The sequence below is a fragment of the Solanum verrucosum genome, unplaced genomic scaffold, assembly GCF_900185275.1.
Source record: "Solanum verrucosum unplaced genomic scaffold, falcon-dt-bn FXZP01000118.1, whole genome shotgun sequence".
NCBI lineage: Eukaryota > Viridiplantae > Streptophyta > Magnoliopsida > Solanales > Solanaceae > Solanum > Solanum verrucosum.
In genome coordinates this window covers 787,691-798,486 of record NW_026020568.1, presented here as the reverse complement: position 1 = coordinate 798,486, position 10,796 = coordinate 787,691, and the positions used below count along the sequence as shown (strand labels likewise).

Sequence of the window (10,796 nt, the reverse complement as noted above, 5' to 3'; positions counted from 1 at the left end):
CTTCAAACTTGAAATATGGACTATAATTTCAAGATGGCTAAAATTTTAATATTTTACAAATATAACTATGTTTTAAATTGTGGTCCTTCAAACGGCTATTTCTGCACTTTCCCTTTTTCAATCTAGTTGAAGTTTATTTTCATGAAATGATGCAGATTTTGGTGAATCCAACTTTGGGTTAACACTTATCAACAACCTATATATATTATAATTATCACAAGTCATAAATAGAATTTAAAAGAAGTTACAAGCATTTTACTATTACTAGTAATAACAAAAAAAAATAAAAAATAGCGCTACTGTGGAATGATTTTCAATTTTGCCAAAATGCGACGTCTCTATCCTTAAAAAATAATAATTAAACAATCCTTCTGAAATGTGTAGCAGAGTCAGTTACCTCCATATCCTATAGCTCGTCTCTTCCGGTGAGCCAAAACCCTAACCCTAACCTGAATTTTGATCCTAAATGGAACCGGCGAACGATGATGACCACCGAGCTAATGGCTCCGACCACAGCCATTTGGCTAAGAAACCTAAGCTGTCCACCAGCTCGTCTTCTCTCATTACGGATTCCGAAATACGTGAAGAGTTCGCCCATCATCAGCCGGGGATAGCTCGTATCAATAACGGCAGCTTCGGTAGCTGTCCGGCGTCCATCATCGCAGCTCAGAAGCGTTGGCAGCTCCGTTTTCTACAGCAACCCGATGACTTCTTCCTTAACCATCTTCAGAAGCGGATTCTTCATTCACGGACTATTATCAAGGATGTTATTAATGCGGAGCACGTGGATGAGGTGTCTCTTGTGGATAACGCTACTACTGCCGCTGCAATCGTTCTTCAACATGTTGGATGGGCTTTCGCGGAGGGACGGTTTAAGAAAGGAGATGCTGTAGTCATGCTCCATTGTGCGTTTCAGGCTGTTAAGAAATCGATTGAGGCTTATGTCACCCGGGCTGGTGGTTCTGTGATCGTTGTTCATTTGCCGTTTCCTCTTCGTTCGGAGGAAGAGATTGTTGCGGAGTTTCGGAAAGCGTTGGCTAAGGGGAAAGCGAACGGAAAGAAGGTTCGGTTGGCTATCATTGATCACATTACATCAATGCCGTGTGTTGTCATACCTGTGCGTGATTTGGTTAAGATTTGTAGGGAAGAAGGTGTTGAACGAGTGTTTGTCGATGCTGCCCATGCCATTGGCAGTGTTCCTGTCGATGTTAAAGAAATTGGAGCTGATTTTTATGTAAGCAACTTGCACAAGTGGTTTTTCTGTCCTCCATCGGTTGCCTTTTTGTATTGTCGGAAATCACCTGTATCACCTGATCTACACCATCCTGTGGTGTCTCATGAATATGGCAATGGACTAGCCATTGAAAGTGCATGGATAGGGACGAGAGACTACAGCTCTCAGCTAGTTATACCTGAGGTGTTAGAATTTATAAATAGGTTTGAGGGTGGGATTGAGGGAATTAGGTGGAGGAATCATAAGGCTGTGATTGAAATGGGACAAATGTTGGCCAGTGCTTGGGGAACATCGCTTGGCTGCCCCCCTGACATGTCTCCAGGTATGGCAATGGTTGGTTTGCCTGTTAACCTTAGGATTCTCAGCGATAAGGATGCTTTAAATTTGAGAAATCATTTGCGTGACCATTTTGGGGTGGAAGTCCCAATTCACTACGAGGAAATAAAGGAATTACAGGATGGTGATGGCTACGTGACAGGATATGCTCGGATTTCTCATCAGGTTTACAATAAGGTTGATGACTATATAAAGTTGAAGGATGCAATTCTTCAGCTTGTGCGAGACGGAGTTACTTGTAAGATGCTTCACTCAGAATAAGAGGTATCATTGTGCTTGTACAATTCTTTCTCCAACACATGATTGTTAATTAAGTGCACACTAGATATCTTACAAGTTTGTGTGCTGTACTTCATGTTTATTGTCATGTGCATAGTGTCATGTTTCTTTCTAATCACTTAAACAAGATGATGCTTCCAAGGATAGAGCAATGTACCATAAAAGAGAAGCTTCTTGTTCCTATATTTAAATTAGATATCTTATACATGAAGTGTTGTGATTTTATTGGAATAGTAAACGAACTAGACTGTTGTCTCCTTAGTTTTGCTCTGTTAAAGTCTCATGTCGGTGTTGAGTAATGAACTGTTGTCTCTTTTTTTTTATCCTGCGCATCCAAAGGATAGCGGCTGCGGGTTTCCCTTGTCATAAAAAAAATAAAAAATTGTGTACTAAGTGATCCCATTAAGAATCGGTAGTTCGTTTATGCCTCAACATTGAGGATGTTGGATTGGTATCGGCATTACTGGATGCTGAAATAAGTTACTTTAATTCTAAACAATCTTAATTGTACTAAATTCTTTTGATGAAAATGAAATGTACTAGATTCGTTGATTTTTGATATTTTTTAATTTCCTGTTGATTGTAAGCTCATACTTCACTTCTCACTTTAAGCGATTTTGTCGCGTCTTTGCTTTGGATATTTAAAACACTGAAACTCTCTTCTATAAGAGGTAACCAAAAAATAGAGAATTTACAGAAAGACAGAAGTCTCTAGGGAAGTCACCCAATCTTTTATACAAATAAGAGCCTGATGGGTATATACCAAAAAGACATTAAAGATGGGAAGCTATGCTTTATGTGCACTAAAACAAGCTCTTCCCCTTCAAAGATCTTCCTTTTCTCTATCCTCATAATATCTATGTAAGTGCTAATAAAGCAACATCCACGATCTGCCTTTTCCCTTTTCCTCTAAAGGCTCAAGTGATAGTGCATACTTCCCTTTTTTTGTGAATGGTCCTTTGTGTCCGGAACCATCTTAAAAGCTTCCACCACAAGAGTGATGCTATATAGAAATGCAGTAAGAGATGATCCACGTCCACTCTCAAGTGTATACGTAGGGACATGTTATTTTCTCCTTGTATGGTATCAGTCAATCCTTACCTTATGAGCTTGAAGCTGATTTAGGATAAAAATTTACTTTTATCATTGTATTAGAATTGTACATTCATTTTTTTGATATACAGAGTCAAAACACATTCATGTTATAGGTTTTATTCAACGTGGTCCCCCATGTCATATGTTCATGCTTCAGATGTTCAGCCCTAGGCATACGGGGATTCAAATGCCTTACACTAGTTGAGAGAATGATTGGTGTGTCCCTATATGATCTTTGACATTTCTCACATATTAACTAGCTTTCGAGATTGAGTTAGGCTCAATGTGTTTCCTCAAATAATCTGTTTGCATTAAATGCGTCCTTACTTCTTGGTGCATATACTGTAGTGCGGCACAGATGGGGCAAAACGACTAACTTACATTGCACCGAGTTTTAAGTGCTTCTCAAGATGACTTCTACTAAATTGCAGTAGAGGAGCAAGAGAGGATGATGATGAGATATTTTGACTTGTAAAGCATCAAAATATTTTGGATTGGACAATTTTTTTGATGAAAAGACGATGGTTTTCATTGTATACAAATAAAACAATTGTTTTCTAGATTATTATTGACCTCCTAATTTGAGATATACCCCAAGGTGTGCTCTTGACAAGAAGAATCCACTTAGTAGAGTTGGAGAGGGGCAAATCTCTGTCGGATCTAGCTTAACAAGTGGCAGCCCAATACAAGGTTGGTGGAGTCAGGGGCCAAATTGGAGAAAAGGAGAACTTTGTGCCCAATTCGAATTTCAGAATCAGAATTAGTAAAAGCCTATCCAAACCAAACCCTGATTCGGTCAATGTTAATTCTTGAAAATGGAGAACCAGATACTTTGGAAACTGGACCTACTAAGGGTTAAAAATTGAACCAATTGAATGGATACCCCAAGGTGTGCTCTTGACAAGGAGAATCCACTTAGTAGAATTGGAGAGGGGCAAATCTCTGTCGGATCCAGCTTAACTAGTGGCAGCCCAATACAAGGTTTGTGGAGTCAGGGGCCAAATTGGAGAAAAGGAGAACTTTGCGCCCAATTAGCCCAATTCGAATTTCAGAATCAGAATTAGTAAAAGCCTATCCAAACCAAACCCTGATTCAGTCAATGTTAATTCTTGAAACTGGAGAACCAGATACTACTGGACCTACTAAGGGTGAGAAGTTGAACCAACTGAATGGATATCCCTGAGATGTGGGGGTAGACTCTGAAACCTATGGGGTGTGGGTATGGAGGCCAATCAGGAACCTATGGTCACAAATGGAAGGAAATATGTATATCAAGGTGGGCAATGGAAGCAAAACTAAATTTTGGAAAGATGGCTGGATAGATCAAACCTTTCTTGGGGAATTTTTTCAGATTTGTTTCTAATTTGTGAGAACCCTGATGCTAAAGTAAGTGACTGTTGGACAGAACAGGGATGGTACATATCTTTTAGATGACTACTTAATGACTGGGAGGTGGAGAGGGTGGCAGCGCTACTGGGAAAACCAGCTGGAATGAATATAACAACAACAGCCACAAACAAGATCCTGTGGAAACAGAGTAAGGATGGAGTCGTTTCAGTCAACAACGCCTACAACAGAGGACTGGACTACAGGGGATGGCAGGGGCCCCAAAATATAATTCTGGTTATTGATAAAAAGAGCATGTCTAACACAAGAAGTTCTAAAGAAGAAAGGCAGCTGGTCTCTGGCTGTTTTGAGTGCAACTTGACAGTGGAAACAAATAACCATCATTTCCTGCATTGGAACCTGTTTCTCAACATCACAAGCATGAATTGGACAATGCAAGAACATACATCAGATCTGTTGAGCTGCTGGATTAGGAGGGGAGGCAGTAAGAGTCAAAAGAGATTGTGGAAGCTAATACTTTCATGTGTATGGTGGTCAGTCTGGAGAGAAAGAAATGGAAGATGTTTTGAAGATAGGTCAAATTCCACCCACCAAGTTAAATGGAATTGTAATTTGTATAGTATCTTTACTTTGGTGTTAACAACTTTGTATAGATGATAAATCTGTAATTATCCCTTTTTGGAGGTAGCCAGCATATCCTTAATGCTGTGGAATACAACCTTACAAGTTCACAAAAAGAAGATGTGGGGTAGCCTGTGTCATGTAGGAAGCCAATTTAAGAAAAGAAAAGAGAAACAATGATCTCTCCTATGCATATCTAATATGACATAGGATTAAATGGATCAATCATATATCTGGCATTACAATTCATTGCTTTAACCCTTTCTCCCCCTAATATATGTTTTTCATTGCCAAAATTTCTCTTTTCGTCTGTTGGTCTACAGTAGATGATACAGAAAGCTAATGCCTTTGTATTCAAATGTCTTCTCTTTTTGGTCTTTGCAAACATCTGCATTTGGGTGGTTTTGTGTCCCCAAGAACGATTTACAAGTACATATATTGAGCTTGCCCAAGTAGGTTCTCTCTTGATACGTGTTCACACTATATTTTCATTAGATACAAGAAGAAAATACTTTGTGAACATAGGGTACTCATGCAAAATCCATATTGAGAAAAAAGACTTTCTGTAGTTCATGTAGGCGGGTATGGTAGTATGCTGTGAAGATCCATTTTCACATTTATTTTGAGTTGTATAACCTGCTTTTAGTTTATTGGATTTGGATATTTGATCTGTTTCTACATTGAAAGCTATGTAGGTAATTTTATTTATTCCTTTTTTGTTTTGTTTTGCAGGAATTTTTCAGATAGTTTATTGATAGGTTACTTCACCAGTTTGTATGGAGTTTGTACTCTGGAAAAACAAGTTGTAGAAGTTTTCTGGTTATCAAGAATAATCCTTGTAGAAGAAGCATTGTAAGCGGCTAATAAATACCTATTATCGTTCCAATTTGGAAGTAGAATTGTGATTATATTTCTGTGGTACTTAGAAGACTTTATTGCTTCTTTTTGGTACCTGGAATTCCTTGACTTTTTTTTCCCTCCTAAATAGTCACTATACATGGGGCCGTAAACTCCCTTCTTTTAGGTACATCCTTGCTCCTTAGCTTTAAACAATCTTCTAACCTTAATGAGCCCCTAACTGGCAATTCGTCTGCTACTTGTTGGCTGAAGATCTCTCCCCTCTTGTTCTACACATGTTCCTTTTTGTTATGTGATGTAAGATTTTAACCTCGTAAAAGCACCATGTAAGCTTTGGGAATATATAGAAGATTACAAGCATTACTCTCTCTTTAGTCATTTAGGGAATTGGGGAATTCCAGAGTGCTTGTATCATTGACATTTTCATGTTACTCCAGAAAATTAGTAGACAAATACACTTCATAGTAGTCTATTGATAGCTTCTTTTTTAATTTTTTTTTTTCAAATATCCTATGTTTTCATTCTATCCAAACCACCCATGAACTACATGCTGTAAGAGTTTTTCTATATCCGTTTCTCTGCTATTCAGCTTCAACCAACCAATTTTCCACCCTTCTAGTCTAGATTGATGTTTAACTATCTGACATTAACATGCATCTCAGATAATCAAGTAGAAGAGCGCAGACAGATTGTACGTTCGGTAGGAGAAAGCTAAACAGGTGTCAAGAATAAATATTTTCTCCTCAGCGGGAAAATGAAGCATGCTAGATTAAATCTTTAAAGATGCATGAAGTGATTAGAGTTCTTGTTGTCCTTCCGGGGACAGCGAATGAAATTGGAATGATATAGAGAATCAAGTTCTTGTTGGAAATTTTCTTCTTCTTTCATTTTTTCCTGTTATTTTTTATGCAGTAATCTTATTTACTGGTTTTTTACTGCTATGTTTATATGCAATTTTGAAAATCTATGACTCTCACTATAGCTGTCAAAATGGGCTGACCCTAGCCAATCATAACGGGCTAGAGAGTTAAATGGGTTGGAATGGGCTGATCATTTTAATTAAAGGGTCCGTAAAATAGCATCCTACCCAACCCTAAGCGGGCCATGGGTTGGGATGGGTTGACCGTTCAACCAAAAAATGGACAACATTGCCCTCTTAGAAAGAGTATGAACGTAACACGACATTAATACATACATAAATTTATTCATGAATTACACATACTTCAGTGAATATTTACAAAACAAAAATATAATAGTCAAGATACAACATTCGTAAGATTCATCCGAACAAAAAACATTGCATAATCGCTATTTTCATAAACAAGACAATAAAGGAGAAGTGAAAAAATTAGGCATAGAAACAAAAGTAGAAGAGGTGAAAGATTATTAGTTATAATGGAGAAAGGAGCTTGGGCTAATAAGAAATTTTAGTGGACTAATGACCCTAAAATGTAAAAGATATGTAAATAAGTTAGATTTGATTTTATATTGATATTTTAAAAATATTTATTGACAAAATCTTGACAAATAAAACATTACTTAAAATATATATAGTAAATATTTTTAAAATTCACAGCCCACAAGCTAACCTCTAGGCTTGCGGGTTGGGCCTACAATGCTAGCGGGCCAAATGAGGTTGGGCTAAAAAGCATCGTTCCTAAATGGACTGAAAAAATTAAGTCCAACCTCATTTAATTCAAGGGTTGGGTTGGGCCGATCTAGCAGACAAAACCTATTTTGACTGCTCTAACTCTCACAAAGGGATATACATCAAGGAACATATAAAAAGTCTAATCTGAAATGGTACAAAATTATGAAATAGAAACATATATTGATTTTTTTTTCACAACTTAGGTCTAGAGGATGTCCAAGTGTGAAGCTACGTGAGTGTAAGGGGTTCATTTGAAAGCCCTCTGGTGATTTTACAAATTTTCTCTACTATTCTATATAATCAAAGGGCTTCAATACATGTCTTCCACCAACCTTTTATTATATACTAATATCGCCATACGTGTATTATAAGGGCTTACCACCTTTAAAGTAGTATAGAAGTATAGAAAATCGTGGCTAAACCTAGTCTAACTTAAAATAGTTGTCACTTTTTATGATTTTTAAATAATGTGCATGCTTTTATATAATTATGTATATAGTTAAATAGTACATTTTATGAATATTAAAAAATCGTCTCAAAATTAATTAGTTCATATTTATTTTATTTCGTTAAAATTAAGAAGCTTGTTAATTAATCTTATTTAAATCCTATCCGAATTTAGTAAATTTGGTTACGTTCTTAATTAGAACTGACTATAATTAAAACTGATCTGGCCATGTCCTAATTTGAAATCTAACACCTTTTATTGTAAATCGTTTATTTTGTTAAACTCAACTTTCAGACAATTTGGGCCAAACCCAACAGACCCAAAAGAACTTTCTTAAGAAGGCCCACCAAAGCCCACTGTTAGAAACCTTTGAATTAGGGGTGTACAAAATCGAACAAAAAATTAAACCAAATCGCAGAGCGAGTCAAATCGAAAAAAAAATTCGACTAGTGGTTTGGTTTGACTTGGTTTGGTATTGAAAAAAAACCCGACTATATTTGGGTTGGTTTGATTTTAACTAAAAAAATCAACCCGAGACCAAACTAATCCCACATTATATATATAATTTTAAAATTTTATTTTATACATAAAAATATTTACTTTGATATAATTTTAAAATATTTCTTATACTTTTTCATAGTTTTTATCTTTTAATATATTATTTCAAGTTTGAAACTTAGAATTCTGAATGGTCCAATAAAGATTATAGTTCACGGATGTTGGTAAGTATATAATAAAGCTTAAATCAAAATCAAATTGATACTAATGCAAAATGAAAATCAATTCAACACTAAGAATGACAATAATATTGAATATTTGTTCTTTAATTTTACATTGGTTTAGACAATTAAAATACATAATCTAATTTTAATTTCCTTTAATATTTAGTCATGCAACTAATACTTATTAAACATATTTTAGCATGATTTAGTACTTTTAAATTATGATCATTTTCATTATGACTTGTTAATTTGCAATATTTGTTTTACGTGATTTCATTATTATTATTTTTGTTGGATATTTTAGTGTCATTAATCATATTATATTTTGTGTTATTTTTTTAGGAAATACCTTAGATAGTTGTATTTTGGTAGGACTAAAGAAATGTTTGAAGTACAAGTAAATTATATGTTTGTATGAATACTTTACCGGAAAAACCTGAAACAACCCGAAAATTTGAAAAATTCAAAAAATCGGAGGTTGAAAAAACTGAGTTTTATTGGTTAGGTTTGTAAATTTAAAAATCCGACACAAATAGTTTGGTTTGATATTAGAAAAACCCGAACTAGCCTGATCATGTACACCCCTACTTTGAATATACATCAGATCCTCTTTTAAGTTCCATAATAAGATGTCGTTAAAATTAAGAAGCTTGTTAACTGGTTGATATCAATTCATATCATTTAATAACTAGCCAAATCTATCCTAATTAAGTTCAGATCGGCAAAGTTTTTGTAATGCAATTGTAGCCACTTCTTTACCAAGTCTTTCAACTTATATTAAAGGGCCATTTTTTGGCCAATATTTCCCTCAAACTTTTCATCCCATTTTCCCTTCTTGCTTGCAAACTCAGCAGCCCATTCCTTTTCACCCAATCCAGTTCCTAAGCTAACCCCTCCAGCCCACCAAATTACACCGACCCGGCCCAATCCATCATTTTCAAAAGATCAGCAATATAATATTCCCAACGTTAACATCACAGCTGGCAGTAACGTTCACAAGCTTCATCTTAGAAGCAGCCAAACGACGTCTTCAGCAATTCGAGCGGCAACAATCGATTCCAAATGACAGTGGCGAGCGGCGTCAACAATTCCAATAGCAATTGGTTGGATTGGTATGAGAATCAAGCATATTCCTATGTCCTGGGAGGAATTTTTTATTTTCAAATTCGAAATGGTGGCGAGATAGATGAGGAGAGACTCTGCTATGCTTCTTGAATCCATTTTCGTATGCCACTGCCTCGTATTCAGGTACTTTTTCCCATTTTCGTCTGACTTAAGGGTTGGGGGTTTAGTTGATTGATCGAAAATTTGGTATATCAGTCATGGTGGTTAGCTCTCTCCTGTTACTGCTTAGAATTAGTAATGAAACATATAATTTTGCTTTGCTTCAAACCCTTATTCTTGTATATTGATGAATTTGTGTTCAACAATTTATATTTTCAAACTTTACCTTATCTACAAACTGTTGGCAATTTCATAAAAACCTAATTTGAATCAGTGCAACACCTACACTTTAATAACAACTTATCGTCAATTGAAATTTTAAATTGTCATGCTCTTCACATAGAGAAAGATATTTGAATGGCATGACTAGTTATCCAAATATAGAATATATACATATCATTCCCATGTTCAATGTGTCTTTATGTTGTTCCATGTTGATTTAACAGTAAACTCTCTGTCTCAACCATTCACCAAAGTCTGTCCATTTTATTATTACCTTCTAGAGTCAAGATTTGGTCCACAATATCTACAAGATCATTTTGTAACACCTCATACATACAAAGTAACTAGCTTAGTAATACAAGTCTCATGAGTTGTTTCATCAATTTTACATTATATATCAAGGAAATATCTAGAATTTTAGGCGTATGCGCCAAGTTGGAAAGGGGAGGACAAAACATGTAGCTCAGGGGGACAGTGGATTGCTGGACAAATCTCAACAGGGAGACGAAAAAACACGAGGTTGAGGAATAAAATACGTCCACGAGGGAATGCAACAATGACTGACATTTTGTTACTCCTCTTGTTTTGCCAGGATGTAGGTTTATGGTTGGAAGAAATAAAGCTTGGTAGCTATCGTCAAATTTTCTAAGAAAATGGTGTTAATGGAGAGTATTTGGAGGGGATGTCTTGTTTCTTTAAATTTTTGATCTATTATCACTGTTTCATTATTTCATTTGAGTTTAATTTGTTCAAAATAGG

At 35.8% G+C, this 10,796-nt stretch overlaps 1 protein-coding gene across 2 annotated transcripts; it reads left to right on the top strand.

Moving 5' to 3' along the window:
• The first annotated feature begins 355 nt into the window (after nt 1-355).
• LOC125810535 (L-cysteine desulfhydrase) lies at nt 356-5,820 on the top strand. Of its 2 annotated transcripts, none has more exons than XM_049490009.1 (2): nt 356-1,834; nt 5,645-5,820. In XM_049490009.1, exon 1 carries the CDS (start codon nt 467-469, stop codon nt 1,829-1,831), a length of 1,365 nt encoding a protein of 454 aa, XP_049345966.1. In that variant the 5' UTR covers nt 356-466; the 3' UTR covers nt 1,832-1,834; nt 5,645-5,820. The 2 variants fall into 2 exon arrangements, with proteins under 2 accessions (XP_049345966.1, XP_049345967.1); XM_049490010.1 differs by lacking the exon at nt 5,645-5,820 and adding an exon at nt 3,293-3,314.
• The last annotated feature ends 4,976 nt before the right edge of the window (nt 5,821-10,796 follow it).